Source organism: Lathamus discolor, chromosome 3 (assembly GCF_037157495.1).
Source record: "Lathamus discolor isolate bLatDis1 chromosome 3, bLatDis1.hap1, whole genome shotgun sequence".
Lineage (NCBI taxonomy): Eukaryota > Metazoa > Chordata > Aves > Psittaciformes > Psittacidae > Lathamus > Lathamus discolor.
The window spans coordinates 142,238,432-142,254,819 of NC_088886.1; the positions used below are offsets into that span (position 1 = coordinate 142,238,432).

Here is a 16,388-nt window from a genome sequence, read left to right on the forward strand (position 1 = left end):
ATTAAAACTTCCTGTCTTAGCCCAAACAACATTCTCTTGGTCAGCCTCTGTTGTCAGCCTTACTCACTGCATTATGACAGTGGCCATAGACTGCTCTGAAGATCTGAGGTATTTGGGGCAGAAAAACATGGGGCAAGAAACAGTGGTGCACTGAAGAGCATGAAACCTAAATGGACTGATTTAGAGAAATACTGAGACATGAGGGTATGTAGTGACTTGATTGTGGTCTGAGGATATCTCAGCTGGGACATGGTGGGAACGCTCCTGTGATTGGAGGTCTATGGATGGACAGATATAGGCTCTTCAGGAAAGACAAGCAGGGAAGAAAAGCAGGGGGTGAACCTTCTATATGAAGGAGCAGCTTGAATGTATGGGGAAAGCAGATGGGGTGTTTGGGATCTTGTGGGTCAAGATCAGAGGACAAGTCAGTAGGAGCAACACTGTGGTGGGTTTGTCACCTGATCGGGTGACAAAGTCAGTCAAATCTTTGAACAACCAGGAGTCTCCAGATCACAGACTACAGTTCTATTGGGAGAACTTAACCTCCCTGAGTTCAGCTGGAAGGACGAGACAGTGAGATACAACAGGTTCAGAGGGTTTCTGGAGTGTGTTGAGGAAAACTTCTTAACTTTGGCCATACACATAACACAGTGCATGGCCAAAAGGGTGGGTGATGGTCTCCTTGGTCTGCTACTAACAGACATGGAAGAATTGCACAGGGATGTGATAATTAACAACAGCCTTGGCTGCAGCGACTACAAGCAGCTCGCAATCCTGATGAGAGTGAAGAACACAAGCAGTGGAGCACAAACCCGAGGCTTCAGAAGAGCACACCTTAGCATCCATGTTACATTACAGTTTGAATGGGTAGACAACTAAAGACTGTTGAATGACTAAGCTAATGAACAATGGTTAATGGGTTGAACCCTTGGTTGTTACTAGCAGGTAGAGTACTAACTGGAGCCTGTCCTGGTTCCTGTCCCCTTTGACATTTGCATTAATGACCTTGAGGAGGTCTCATCACATTTGCAGGTCACACCAATTTGGAAAGCCCAGCTGAGGTGCTCAAGGGCAAAGCTGCCATCCAGAGGGACCAAGAGAGGCTGGAGGAATGGGCCAACAGGAACATTACAATATTCAACAAGACAAATTCAAAGTCCTGACTCCAAGAAGTCTCATCTCTGCCCTTGGAAGCTTTTGAAACCTAACTGGACAAAACCTTAAACAAATGGGTTTGAATTCAGAGCTAAACCTGCTTTGAGCGGGAGGCTGGACTAGAGATGTCTTCACGTCCCTTCCAACATGAGTGTTTCTGTGATTGCATGGTATGATCAGATAATCCTATGTTGTTAAACTTGATTGTTTTAAGAAGTTACTACCCCTGTGCTAACTACTGGCATCCATCAGCCGGAACCCCTACAGCTGGAATGCAGCTGGCGCACGTTCATGTTCCTCAACCATTGCAAAACTAATCCCTTTTACCTCATATTGCAACAGACTACAAATGCATACACAGCTAATTACTGTGTGTCAGTTGAAAGGGCAGCCACTTCTGGCTGAGGGCATGCTCATGGCTTAAAGCTTGCTAGGTTCGTCCTTACCGTCATCTGCTCTCAACTCACCTACAGGACCACCCTCATTGATGCTGCATTAGTGCAAGCCAATTTATTCTAACTGTATTATCTTTATTGTTATACTGTCCACAAATTCTGTTTAGGGGCCAGTACCCCAGCAAACCCACCAAGCTTGGTCCAAAGCACTGATTACCCAAAGGCAACAGGTAGAAAAGCACAGGGAACCAGCCAGGCAGTGGTCTGCAATCTCAGACAGTGACCCCTGTGCTCCAGCTCCTTAAATGCCATCTTGTATTTCTTAGATAGAAGAAGCACACTGCATCCGGCTGGTGTTTGATGTTTGCCTGTGAGCATATACATATAGACACCTACAGTCCTTTCCTGTGAAGTGAGCGTATTTTGTAAATGCAATGGAATACTGTTTTGGTTGGTTAGGAAACAGAGGCATATAAATACAAATCTAAGCCTTGATTATTTTTAAAGTGACTATGTGTGACTAAACATGGCCAAACTTGCTGGTTTTATTTATTTGCTTCTGTTTGGAATATCAGATCCAGTCTGAGGCAATGGCCAGCTACATAGGTGCATATATATCTCTGTTGCACAAATAAATCAAACTAAAGCAGCCCAGTTCTTGTAGACTGACATTAGGATAAGTATATCTTAAGAAAGTTCTTATTCAGACTTGGCTTCAGGCAATAAAACGTCATAGATGTATAACTCTAGTGAGTGAAATTTCTAGGGAGCAAATTAGGCTAAAAACGTCTTCTAGAGACAGCTAGAAAGAAATCAGACACCACCCAAAAATAAGGCAAGCTATGCAGTAAATGTTTCATTTATTGGATTTCTTCCATTACTATTAGGGTTAAAAGACATGTTGTCAATAAAAATGGCATATTTATGGAGGGCTCTGTATTTCAGAAGCCTATTTATTGTCATTCACTCCTATAGTGCTTAATATCACCTCATGATAAAGTGTGAATAATCCCTGCATGAATGCATATTTCTACCCATTAACCATTTTATTATTAGACAGAATTATCTCTAACAAAAGCAAGAGGTACAGCTGTGGTTGAGGTGCTAAAAGGGAGGTACGTTCCTACTGAGCCATAACCATGGTTTGGGAAGCAGAGCGTAGACTGAGAGACATCAGGCTGTGCTGTGAGGTTGAAAACAAACAAAGCTCAAGGTTTTTGGTACCTGACTTTCCAATGTTTCTCCACCAAGAGCAGACAGAAAACCCACACCTATCACTCAAACAACACACTGTGACCTATTCAGCATGTGTGAAATCCGAAGCCACAAAGAAACCTAGCAGTAGCACCATGACCTGGTTGTTTGTTGATATTTTCCCATTTGATAGCTTTCTTGAATTTTCACATGTGGTTGTTTGTGTTGATGCAAATGACTGCAGAAGGGAGCCATGGTTTCTGTGTTTTCGTGCTGTCATCTAGTCTGCCCTAGAAAAAACTAACTCTGGAAGAGCCAGTACTGGTAAGGCAGTGGGCAGATGTGTTTGCATGGTGTTATTGGAACCTTTTCAATGTTGAAGTCTCTTTTTTGACATTCAGAGCAGATTTAATGATCCAAGATTATTTGTAAACATGCAGACTCCTTTGAGCTGTAAACTCAAATCCCAGCCTGGTCAACCAAAGTCCTTTTATCTTTCCAAAATAAATAGCTTGAATTTTACACATCGCAACCTACACTGGGACCTTTTTGAGAAGACCATGAAAGCGGATGACTAACCCCAGATATGTAAACATCAGCCAGGAGATCCAGCTGGCAGTTAGCAGACCATATTTCTCCAATATAGACCTGGGCCTCTGGTGAGGCATAAAAGATTCCAGTACATTTTTCATAAAACAATGAATTTCCTTGGCTGCCTCTGATCAACCTCTTCCCTCTCCAGTTCATTGCAATGTGAACTGGCAGGCGAACCTCACATGCTTTTCTGCCATTCCTGTTCAAGAGACTAAAGGATTCTCGGCACCAAAATGCGCCAAGGCGTAGAACGGTGACACCGTTGTCAGCAACCAAACCCCATTGGTGTATTGTACCAAGTGGTGAGAGTCACAAAAGCTTGGAGAGAGGCACTTCCACTTCTTCCTTTATGCTAGAGGTCAGTTTGGACAAGAAAGCCAACACCTCTTGAAGACTGAACTTGGAGCACCTGGCTTTGTCCTCCTGCTAGCTGTTATTTAAAATAAGGTATCCAAACAGTAAATCACATTTTGTGCAGTAGATTAGCTTGACTATTTTCTTTAATAATTTTCTTTCATTGTTATATGCTATATTTTTTAATCTTGGGTACCACCTGAGAACCTGCTACTCAAACAGGTGCTATCGACCCCTGGAGAGCTTGCACTTCTCTAAGCATGAAACAAGGAACTGTTTCATAAAGGAAAATGATACCAGTAAGATGCATAAGCTATCCTAAGTGACTTGTACTACCTTAATTAAACCGTGTAATTTTGTACTTGGACTTCAAACCTAAGCTAGCAATAAGCTGCAGCTTGAAAACAAAACCACTGACTGCAGTAGGAAGAACTTGATGTTACTGTGAAAGCCAGAAAGTGGTTCCCCAGCCCTTCACAGGGCTCCTCTGAACCTATTGTGAGGTCAGAATTCCAGCTGTGGGTAGCGCCTTGCACAGCTGGAGCACAGACCCTCCACCTTCCAGCCTGAAGCCACCAAAGCCAACTTCTGTACATAGGAACTCCATGAACAATATGGCTTGTGAGAGCAGCGCTGAGCTCCCATCTATCGGCATTTACTCATCCGAGTAACATGACTTGTGTGAGTCATCCAGGTGTGTCATCACCCTTGTGAGCAGCCTCTCAGTAATGTTACTTGCATACATAAGGTTCTACAGAATCAGGCCCTTCTTCTGCAACCAGCTCTGGGCAAGGACTGGGCCTGTCTGGAACACCAGCTTTTGATGATGCTTAATAAGTAGTTAGCAACTCCATTGGGACTGAAGCAAAAGTGTGCTTGTTTAAAAAGAAACACACAGCAGATTGTGAAAAGATCTTTGAAAAACAAAACAAAACTGTGCAAGTGTTTTTAGTTCATTTGGATCAAAATAGAACACATGGCCCTGCAAAGTAAATAGGAGTCTGTCACATTTGTATTTCTAGTCTCATATTGTTCTGGGATATAAAGGCATTTTAAAAATGAAAGGGCAAACAAAAATGCAGAATATTTGTTAAGGTGTCACTCTGAAAAGCACTAGTTAGCAAAGACAGTAAGTACATAATCAAGGGCAAATAGGGAGTGTGCATGCCCACAGACTGTTATTTAGTAAAATCTCTAAAAGTAAAGAGCAAGTTAGTCTAAAGACCAGTGGAAAAAAGCAACTGTTCAATGCATTTGTACATGGAGCTAACAGTGAAGTATTTCATTAGTCATGTTTTTACTTGGTGTCTTGAAATAATCCCTTTTCTGCCTCCATATTCCCACTTAGACATTGTTCACAGACTTATTTATTTATGAAGTCTGAAGGTTAGTCCCTACCTGCTGAGACTAATTAGCCCTGTTCTTTGTGTCCTATGCAATCCTGTCTGATTAAATGTACACATTTGTTTTACTTCTTTTCATGCTTCCTTTCACTCTACTTCTGCTTTACTGATTAATATTAAAGTTGTAAGTTGCAGCGATTTTTTTATTTCTATTTTGTCTGCATCTTTCCCTTTAGTATGCAAATTTCTATGTGAACTTTTTAATGCCTGAGAATTTGTGTTAGCCTTGTCGATCTCTGTATTATTATTATTTTCATTATTCTTTTCATAGAAGACAGTTTAGCTGAAGCCCCCAAACTCTCTAAATATTGCATGACAAATTGGCTTTGTTTTGGAAACCTTATGTGCTGAATGGCCCTTAGCATGAGCAGCAGGTTAGATTTCTGAAGGAATGTTTGGATTATCTAGTATAGCCTGTCCCTTACTTTCAAACACCATTTCCATTAGGCAATTTACTAATTTCCATTGAAATTACTGCCTCTTCCCTTCCTTGTCTCCTCTCCCCCCCCCCCCCCCCCAGTCCCCTCCTTTTGTTCCTTGCCCATGTTAAAGTTTCCAATTGACTTGTCCATTGTTACAATTTGTCACTGCTGGAAGATCAATTTGTTTTCCCCTTCCCCTCTCACCACATTATATTCGGGGAACAGATGCCATTTCTTGCATCCGCATTATTCTGCTCCCCATTTTGTTGCTGTGCCGGCAGAGCTCTGCCGAGTGACTTTACACAACAGTGACTTTGCAGACGCGCTCCTCAGACCCCTCAGGGCAGCAGTCCCTACTGGGGGGGGGGGGGGGGGGGGGGGGGTCCGGCCGCGCTACCCCGCGGGTAACCCCCCCGCCGCGGGACCGGCCCGCTTTCACTTTGATTTGCCCCCAGCGTGATGTTTACGCCACCACAACTTTTCACTTCTGAAGTCTGGGAGTCCTTGATTCTCCGTCCTGCCATGCTAATTAACTTCTTAGCAGTCACATTCCTTTTCCTCCTCCCTTTTTCTTCCTTTTTTTTTTTTACATCAAGGACCAAATAATATTATGCCTTACTATAAAATAATTTGGAAACATCTGATCTTCAGCGAGTGATCTCGCACATTTTCATCCTGCGTGTTAGAACCATAATAAATGCGAGGAGCAAGTGCTGCTTAAGGGGAAAAAAAATAATAATAAAAGGCTTTTACTGTATTCTCGGGTTTATTATGGTTGGAGTTTCTTACCTCCAACGAGTGGCGAGAAAAAAACGTTAACGGTTTAAAAACATGAAACAACCAACACCCCCAGCGCCCTGCCGTCACACGCACACAAATAATAGGGGCACACATTCTCCAGGAGCAATCCGGACTGCGGGGAGATGCTGTGTTTGTTAACGCTCAGGATGGAAAAGTTGGTGCTTTCCGAGGGGCGAAGGCAGGGGCGCCAGTTTGGGTGCTGTTCCCCTCCTCGCTCCCCCTACCCCGGGTCCTGCAGCTCCGGGCTACAGCGCGGAGTTTTTATTCCATGTCAGTGTTTTCCTGCCCCCTCCCCTCCGGCTCCCATGCCAAAAAGGATCATTGTTAGTTTCCTACTTCCCCCACCCTCCTCCTCCTCCTCCCTCCCCCCTCCCGCGCCCCAGACCTGTTTATTTATGCAGACGTCACCGGGGAGACCCCGCCCCCTCCTGCATCTCATTAAGTGCCTGGTGTGTTTCTCGCTCCCTGTCAATAATCCCGGATCCCAGACTTCTCCGTTCCTCCGGATTTCGATCCCCCTTTTTCTATCTGTCAATCAGCGCCGCCTTTGAACTGAAAAGCTCTCAGTCCAACTTCAACTCACTCAAACCCGAGCGGCACAGGCTTCCCAATATCCGCGGCGGCTGCCCCCCCGTTACAGCTGACTTCTTGGGTTGGTTTGTTGCATTATTATTTTTTTTCCTTCCCCCCTCCCCTTCGCCCCCTCCCCCCCGTCTCTCTATTTTTTTTTTATTATTATTATTACTAATTTTTCCGCGAGTGCGTGCGCGGGTGCGCGCAGTGCACGCCGAGCAGCTCCCTGGAAGAAAGAAAGAGAAAATCCCGAAGAAGGAAAGGAAGAAGCCTAAAGTCACTGGTGCAAAGAAGCAAAAGAAGAGACATTTCCCTCCCCTCCTCCTCCCTCTTTTCCCCTCCCCAGGAGGAAAGAGAAGGGGAAGAAAAAAAAAGAGAAACTTTCACCTTGGACTCTTCTTTTTTTGGTGCAAACTTTCCCCCCCCCCTTCTTTTTTCCTCCCCCCCTCCCCATTCCCCTCCTTTTTTTTTTTTTTCTTCTTTTTTTCCCCCCTTCCCCTTTTTGCAAAATTGCTGCTGGTGGGTGAGGCAGGAGGAAAATGCCGCAGCTGAACGGCGGTGGAGGGGACGACCTGGGCGCCAACGACGAACTCATCTCTTTCAAAGACGAAGGGGAGCAGGAGGAGAAGATCTCCGAGAACTCCTCGGCGGAGAGGGATTTAGCTGATGTCAAGTCGTCTCTCGTCAATGAATCAGAAACGAATCAAAACAGCTCCTCAGACTCGGAGGTACGGGGGAAGCCCCCCGCGGGGCCGGTTCGGGGCGGCGGGCGGGCGGGGGTCGCGCTGCCTCGCCGGGGCCGCGGCCGGGGGCGCCGGGTCCCGCTGCCGCCGGCGCCCAACTTTCCTCCGCGGCACCAACTTGTAACGATGCCTTCTGTTTTGTTCTGTTTGTTTCTCCTTCTCCCCGCACCTTTCCCGTCTTCTTCGCCTTTTATTCCTCCTCCTCCCTTCTCCTTCTTTTCTCCCCCCCCCCCCCAACCCCCCCAAACAACCCACCATCCTCCCCGACTGCCCCACGCCGACCCCCGGCTCGCTCCCAGGCCGAGCGGCGGCCCCCGCCTCGGTCCGAAACTTTCAGAGATAAATCCCGGGAAAGTTTAGAGGAAGGTGAGTACGGCGGGCCCGGCCGCCGCAGCCCCGCACCGCCCGCAGCCCCTCCGCCGGGCGCCCGGCTCCTCTTTTGGGGACACTTGCTAAACAAAGTTTTCCTTCCCCCCCCCCCCATTCCTCCCCATCCTCTTTCCCTTCTTTTCCCCTTCTTTTCCCCCTGTTGCCCCTTTCCCTTCCCCGCTCCCGCTCGTGTCTCCCCGCCATGTTAGCTGCGAAGAGGCAAGATGGAGGGTTGTTTAAGGGCCCACCATACCCGGGTTATCCCTTTATAATGATCCCCGACCTCAGCAGCCCGTATCTGCCCAATGGATCGCTCTCTCCGACGGCGAGAACGGTAAGTGCCGTTTTTTCCTCCCCTCCTTTCCCGCATCCCCCCCCCCCCGCCGCGCTCCCCGTTGCCCCTCACGCCGCCCCCCTTTCCTCCCCCCCCTTTCCCCCCCGCGCCGCAAACCAAACTTTCCAAACTTCGCTTTTTGGGGTTTGTTTACACTTCGCCATTTTTTTTTACGCTCTTTTTATCCCTTTTTTCCTCCCCCCCCCCCCTTTTTTTTTTCCTTTTACTTTTGTTTACTTTCAGTTTTGTGGGCAGATTTTTTGGAGCCCTCTAACCTCCCCTGCGGGGGGGTCGGGAGAAAAAGACAACCCAAACAAAATCCAACCACCACCTAGCCCAGCTTCAAAACAGAACTGGAAATCGTAACAAAAACACAAAAAACCCAAGGAGTTACTTTTATGGGGGAGGGGGTGTCTGGTTTTTTTCCTCCTTCCCTTCTCCCCCCATCTCGCTGGGGAGGGGGGGCTGTATTTTCTGCCGGCCCAGCCTGGGATCCGCTCCCTCCAAACTCTCCGTTTTCCATGGAGATCCGTCGCCTCCTGCCCTCCTCCGTGGCGGCTGGGCCGGCTCCCCCTCCCCTTTCCTCCCCCTTAACCCTCTCCTGCCCTCGCCCGCCCCGGCCTGCGGCGAAGGCGATTTCCTTGTGCCCCTCCCGGCCGTGGGCGCCGCGAGTTATGTCCGGCCTCAGCGCTGCCGGCCCTGCGGCGGCTCCGCGCCTTTCGTCCCTCCGCGCCCGCCGGGAGCGCGGTACGGGCCGGGGCCCCTCCTCACCTGCGCTGTACCGCGGGCAGCGGCCCCGGCGCAGCTCTGCCTTCGGGAGCGCTGTGCGGAGCGGTGGGGAGGAAGAGCCGGAGGGGTCAGGGCAGAGCGGAGGGCTGAGTCCGGAAACAAATCGCCTCTGTTAGCTCTAACAACAGCGGCAGCAACAACCGAAAATAATCAAACGACTCCAGCGAAATTCCTCCTGGAAGTGTGCTGGCAGGAAAACAATTTGCTGAGAGCGGACGGGCTTTTGTTGTTGTGGGTTTTGTTGTTTTTTTCGCTGTTTTGATTTTGCTTTTTCCCGTTCTTTAACCCAGCGCTCGGCGGGGTGTGCTCGTCCGCACGCCTGTGCCTGGGGGTAGAGCAAGTTTTAACCCAGATCCCAGGGAAACTTTGGGGTCTGCTGGTTGGGTCTGTAGTCCCGGCTGGTTTTCCGCTTGTAGCGTCACCCTCGGTGCGCTCTGCTCTGACGTTAGGTTTCTCCAATGTCACCTTTTCCTCTCCTTTTTAAAGAGTTTTTAGTGCTTTTTAGCTAAAACCACCGGGACTACAAAACACTCCCTACCGATAGCGTTGCTGTTTTAGTTCTTCTAAACCTGAAGTGTCCTCGCCATCACCATGTGTGTGTTTATACACTTTTTTTCCCCCCCTCCTTGTGGTAATACGAGATAGCGATTTACAATAATAGATGCACTGTTTGGTAGATGTTGAAGCTGTACTAATGACCGAGGGCTTGGAGAACTCGGGTGTATCAGATCTACAAGTGTTTAAAAGCATTAAAATATTAAACATCGGGTCGGTCTTGCTTTCACTTAGTAGAGCGTCAGTATAGGCACGGGTTATGAAGCATAGAGTAGCAGGGAGGTAGCGAGGGAGGTTTTCTGGCTTGGCGTGTATTTAGGGCTGTGTTAGGGATTTATTTTGGTCACTTCTAAGGCTCCTCTTGCAAGGAGGCGATTTCTGGGACCCTGGCATGGGGGTGACTGCCGTTTGCAATTGTAATGATTGGGAGGGGAATTCAGGGGCTTGAATGCATTATATTTTTCCTTTTGAATACGCTCACCCACATGTATATGGATGATGGTGATAAATTCCAAATTCTATAAGCACCAGGATCCAGATGGCAAAACAATCTTTGTTACAAATCACTTTGTTGCAAATTGTGAAGCTTTGTGTTTTTTTGTTTTTTAATCCCCTTCCCCTCCTTTTTACCTTAAATGCATTCCACTGTTCCAAGGGTAGGCTAATAGGAAGCATACCTCCGCTGCCTTTTGCTTTAAGCTTTTTTCTTTCTACACCTATTTCTGTATTTTTTCCTCATTACCTTTATTATAGATCCTTTCCTAGCATGTGAGGATAGGATGCCATAGCAGTTAGCTTTCCTGGCAGTCTGCTTCCCCATGCTCCTTCCCCAGTTAAAAAAGGCCTCCATAGGAATGCTGGGTTTGTGTGAATTCAAGGTGCTGTGCAGCAGATTCCAGGTTGGGTTATTGTTGGTATGGCAGGTGGCCTGCTTGTGTTATCTGATGGGTTCTGAAAGGGTATTTCCACACTCAATAGGCGATTTTAATTTTCTTGTTTCCACATCCAGGCTCCAGCAGCCTTCTCCTGTCTTCTTAACCTTATTCTTTCACATTCTGTATGCTTGTTTGTTTGCCTGCCACTTAATTATAGCCGGGAAAAATTAAAGTTGTTTATTTAGGCCTGAGAGCAGAATATTATAAAGATTCAGCGGGATAGCTGTTGGCTGTCACACACTGTTCTGAGGTGGATTCTAGTTCTCTGCTGTACCAGCTTTGAATTCCAGACGAACTAGATCTTTCTCTTGGTTTTTTTCCTCTCTCTTATTTTAATACAGGTTGAAAAGATATAAATGATTCTGCATAATTACGGATTTGATTTTTATTTATGTAGTTTATCCTGAAGCCATGTTTGTTGGGTTTTAGAGCATGCAAGGTAAAGAGGTGATGCAGATACGTAGCAAAATTGCTTTTCCTTTCCTTTTGCTGTTGTAGACTATTAAAGGTCTGTGGGTGTGGTTGGCTTTTACATTTTTGGGTTTGTTTTATTTTCGCCTTGGATTTTTTCTCTTTTATTTGGGGATGTAGCAGGGTTCTTGTGCTTTGTAAATGTACCTGTAATTGTCTGTTCAGGAGCAAACTCGTGGGCAGCAATTTCAGGAATGTGGAGAATTATGAAGTATCATAAATTCTGCTGATGATAAATAATATATTATCTCAAGAATAATGCTTTAAATGCTGCAAACTCTTTACGAAGCTTGATAGGGACAATTTTATTTTTAAAAGTCAAAGATTTTTTGTTTTTGCATGTTAATCTTGCTTTTGATGGAATACTGTGGATTGCTTTTGAGAATAGATGTGCATTAAATAGAAGTCTAGTCGAATAGTCATGAAGTAATGCATCTGACAGTGCCAGTGCCATACCTATATGTGCAGAGGGGCTGGGGTAGCTGCCTGTTGGGGAGAATAAAAAGGAGAATGTTTTCCATTAGAGCTGGAAAATGAAGAAGTGGTGTGTTTTAATTTTTATCCTAAATTTAGAGCTTGGTTAATACTTTCGGTGAGCAAATAGATGCATTGTGATTTGGGAAAACCCTGCTGGCAGTTAGTCTTACTTTTGCTGGTGCTGTTTTATCTTCCTTTCCCTTAAATTGTGGCTTGCTGAGTGAGACTGTAGGAGTAAGCTTGTGTCTGGTCCTGAAGTTCGGGAGCTGGAAATAGCTGTGGTGGAGAGCAGCCCCCTCGCCCAGATTTTTGTGTTCAGGAGGATGCTTTTTTTCTGTAATTGACTTGAAAAATGGATGTTTTCCCTCTATCTGCTGAATCAAACAACGTAATCCTTCCCAATACAAAAGCTGTAAACCCTGGGGTGTGAAGGGTTAATGGTGGTCCTTTTTTTTTCCTCCCTCCAATTGTTTTGACAACACTTTTCAAAGTGTGACATTCCAAGCCCTTGCAATACAATGTAATATTACTGTAATTACACAGGTCATTACATTTTAAATAGAGAACAATAAAATGCTTATCGCACTGAAAAAGAACAGGTGTTCTTGCCCTTCTTTGGTATTTATGCTAATTGTTTTTCATCTCCTTCAGAAATATTTATGGCTGGCGTGTTAAGGTCTCAGTCCCGATGTGACAATATTAATTCTTTACTAATCTTTATGGTTGAGGTTTAATGTCTGCAGTATGGATTATAGTATTAACGTCCACCAGCTAGTTTAATAATGTAGATACAACTTAATATGTCAGCACTTTGGTACTTTATGATACATAGCTATTCAGTGGGGAGTGAATTGTTTGATTTATATTCTTTATTTTTTTAAATGGAATGGACGTGATTTTAATAAAGTTTCTGGACTTGTGTAAAAACAAGCTGTTAAATAAGAACTGATGATCCTGTGGTGTAAATCAAATGGAACCTCCATAAAGAAACTTTCTTCATGCTTAATTAGGTAGATTGCTGAATCACTCTGCTATAGCATTAACATCGCTGGTATACAATGGCAAACAGACTGTGTTTGTTAACTTCTTTTCTGTAAAGAAGCTGATTTATTTGTAATTCTCTTCTTTTTCTCATTTATTGATTTTTTTTTTTTTTTTTTTTTTTTTATATAGAATTCTTCAACTTCCCCTGATAAGATTTCATTCTAGAGCAAATGCTGCATGGCTTAGTCAATCAGCTTCTCTTTAGGGGGCTATGAAAATTAGTTGGAGAAAAGTTTCATGTTTCTGGGCCCTTGCAAAACAATATAATGCAGTACTGTTACTTGAGTGTACAGGATAATTGCAGGACTGCACTTCATTAAACATAATATTTGCTTTGGAAATCGAACAATTTTAATAGGTGCACCAGTGGCTGATCTGTACTGAAAGAAAGAAAATACAGTAGATGCCTTTCCAGGTTCTTTGAATGCATTCATACATGGACTGATGATGTTAAGTGGGGTGGGTTTTTTTCCCCTCCTTCCTCTTAGGTTTTTTTTTTGTTCAAGCAAATATGTGCTGATTTGTCAGCTGAAGATGGGGGGGGGGGGGGAAGGAGTATGGTGTAGCTTTCATTGGAGCTTGTAAACCGGAATGTAGGTAGAAATGGTTTAAATTTGTCAAGACTTTCATGACTGGGCCCCAAAATCAGATAAAAAATGTGGTGTAGAGAAAAAGGACAGCTGCAGAGTTTTTGTGTGGACGTGTGTTTCTGTACCATGACTAAAAACTCTGAGGACCTTTTCCCAGCTGTCTGGGAGTTATGTGGAAGTTGGATTATTGGCAGTTAAGCATGAGACAACCTGGATTTAGCAAATGCTCTCCTACACAGGAAGCAGATGACATTATCCTGGGGGAAGGGAGGAGATCCTTCTCCAGGCACAGCCCGGGGGGAGACGCCTGCTCCCCCCCAGCCTCCCAGCAGCCAAAAGTGAAGGCTGGTGATAGGCACATATAAAAGCACTCGGATTGTCAGTTTGGGGCTTTTAATGGTGTTTTTTTTTTGGGCAATTTTCTTACACATTGGGGCTGTTGTGAGAAGTTTTGCTTTTGGTGGGGGGAGGTTTGAGAGGTTTTGTGGGGGAAAAGGCTTAAAGCTTTGCTCCCTGGGCACCTCAGTACCTGGTCCTGGCAAACATGTAAGTAAGCCTTAAAACTTTGACTTGTAATTGGGCACATTTGTGAAGGAAATGGTTAATTTTACAACCAAAGGCAAACTTGCACCTCGACAGGTCTGCTGAAAGAAATGTGCCACAGTCGTTTGCTGGCAAGCACCACAGGGTCATAAATCCACGGGGTTTATTTACAGCCTATAACACTTATGAATGTTAAGATATTTGACGCCACGCTGGCCTTATAATATCCAAGGTCCACAGACACTGGCAGTGGGTCAAATTTCTTTCACTAATTATAAGCAATGAGAGATGGAGTGTGGTGCTGGGGGTGCAAGGGGGAGAAGATATGGAAATCCTCTCTTCTTTCCCCACCCGAAAGCAGAGACTCTTTCTGCTCCTCCTCCCAACTGCTGGTTTGTGTTTGTGCCTCTTTTTTGACATAGGCTCCAAAGTTTATAATTAACGCTTGCAGTGCTGTAAGGGGCTGTGGGTGATGCTGGAGAAGTTTAAGCGCAGCTCGTGCCCTTTACAGAGGTCTCAGCAGTATTGTGCAGTATTTCCTAGATACCGACACAAGCAAACATTTAAAGACAGATGACACCTGGAAACGTCCTTTAATTTTCTCACGTACCACTGAGCTAAGGGGTGAGGGGAGGGAAATTGCATCAGGTTTTATGCAGGAGGTGGATGCTCGAGAATATGTGTATTAGGCTGTTCTGTGCGTATAAACCAGGGCACCTTAAAAAGCAGCAAAAGCCCATGTTAAGGGGAAACATGAGCTGAATGAATTAAGGTGTTGAGGTTAGAGGTGGGTTTTAGGGGAGAAGCCCTGTGTCCTGCTGGAAGAGGCAATCTGGGATGGATGTGTAGGTCAGTGTGGAGGGACGAGGGAAGCAGGGGTATTTTGGGAGGGGGGAGGCATGGCGAGAGCAGAGAGGCCACTGGAGAGTAATTGGAGGACAAAGGAGGGATGTTGGAGCGGGAGGAGAAATCGTAGAAACTTGGAGGGGGCAAGAAACCGCCAGTGTTTGAAGGCCAGTGTTTGAACGGATGGTTGGAGGGGAAGCTTGGGATCTGGGGATTGACTCTTAAGTGTCAGGAAAGTCTGGGGCCCGAGGAGAAATCCTGCTTCACTCAGCAGAGCTCGTGATTCTCGGCTCGCTCCCCATAAAACATGCTTTGCCAGAGTGGACAGTCAGATTTGAAGCGCTGCTGTCTTGTCTATGCTGGGGGTGCGTGTGTGTTTTAACAAGATAATGCGGTTACTCGGATATGCTTAGGTATTACTTTTAGCTTTAATTTCTCCAGCAGTTGATTTTTTTGGGCTCCCCGTAGGTTACTGTTGTGCTTGGAGACTAGTTGAAGCAAAAGGCAGGGTTATGTGTGTGGTGGAAAGCTGTGCTCCTTTGCCCATATGTTTTTCTTCTGCAAACCATGTAAAACTCGACTTTAAAAAAGAGAAGAGAGGGGGATGTCAATTGGGCCCTTCCACGAATAGCTGTACAGTTTTGTTGAAGGTTTTATGCATTTCCCTAATCAATGGAGCGCTGTGACTTATTAGCCCCCAGGGACAGATCTGAATCCCCCAGCCCTGCGCTGCAAAGCTGGTGTGGTATTGTACCTTTTTAGCAGGTTATCAACAGGGATGTTCCTCCTGTTCCCAAGGCGCTTCCCACCCCTTCCAGCATCTCCCCCCGCTCCGATTCTTTCCGGCAAAATCTGTTCAGTCTCGCGCCTTTGTTTTAGGCTGGCTAAACCCTCGACCCTTATTCTTCGTGGGGTCACGCTCAGGCAACCGGGCAGTGCTGAATGAGTTAAGTCGCTGGCTGAAGTTTGGCTTCATGCAACTGAATTTGAGGCCTGGTAGGCATTAGCAGGGCACAGCACATTTACAGAGCTTAATTAGTACGCGCTGTAATTGTTCATGGTCTGCCAGAAGGAGTAATGTTCAGGAAAAGTGGAGTCGTTCTTCTGCAGTCTTCAGTTTTAAAACGATAAATCACTTGCATATTTGTGCAGTGATTCAAATGGAGCTGAGACCTCTCCATCTCAACATGTGGTAAATTGTAAAGTCAATGAATTGCAGATGTAGGGTACAGCAGATTCTCTAAGAAAATGCAGAATGAATGGGGAAGGGTGATGCTATAAATACGTACTGAGAAGATAACTGAGTTTCTGCTTGCTGTGCCAATTATGATGTACTAAAGATATTAGCAATTTTGTTTTAATGTATTTGGTTAAAATTTCTTTAAACTAAATATAGGGGTGCCATGTTACTTCGTTGGGTGAGGTTTTTATTAATGCTCCAGAACAATGGGTTTCATATGGAAATGCACGTGATAGCCATATTAATACAAATTAATTCATCATGGCTAATGTTGTAGCTGTTACTGAAGGAGTTTATAGTGATGGGACACTTGAAAGTGTGGCTGCACCAGCTTATAAGAAATGTTGTGGTATAGGATGCCTTTATATTCTAGGTGGGGGAAATACTGGCAATACACTATGTCACTGTGGCATTTTGTATCTGCCTGTAATTCCTTCCAAGTTTGGAGAGACTTTCTGGGTGTGTTAATCCACCAGCCTAGATCCTGTTCTAAAAGAGCAAAATACAAACAAATCCACACTGTACAGACTGACATCGTAAATGCCGTGTATTGTTTTATTT

The 16,388-nt window shown here is 45.4% G+C and overlaps 1 protein-coding gene across 17 annotated transcripts in view; it reads left to right on the plus strand.

Moving 5' to 3' along the window:
• The first annotated feature begins 6,753 nt into the window (after positions 1 to 6,753).
• TCF7L2 (transcription factor 7 like 2) overlaps positions 6,754 to 16,388 on the plus strand; it is a 180,064-nt gene continuing 170,429 nt past the window's right edge. For 8 of the 17 annotated variants that reach the window (XM_065672265.1, XM_065672267.1, XM_065672271.1 and 5 more), the window contains exons 1-3: positions 6,756 to 7,619; positions 7,934 to 8,000; positions 8,213 to 8,337. In XM_065672265.1, the coding sequence (XP_065528337.1) occupies positions 7,431 to 7,619; positions 7,934 to 8,000; positions 8,213 to 8,337 (381 nt within the window). In that variant the 5' untranslated portion in view covers positions 6,756 to 7,430. Of the gene's footprint in view, positions 7,620 to 7,933; positions 8,001 to 8,212; positions 8,338 to 16,388 lie in introns of all 17 variants that reach the window. The other 9 variants (XM_065672269.1, XM_065672273.1, XM_065672274.1 and 6 more) reach the window with 3 other exon arrangements.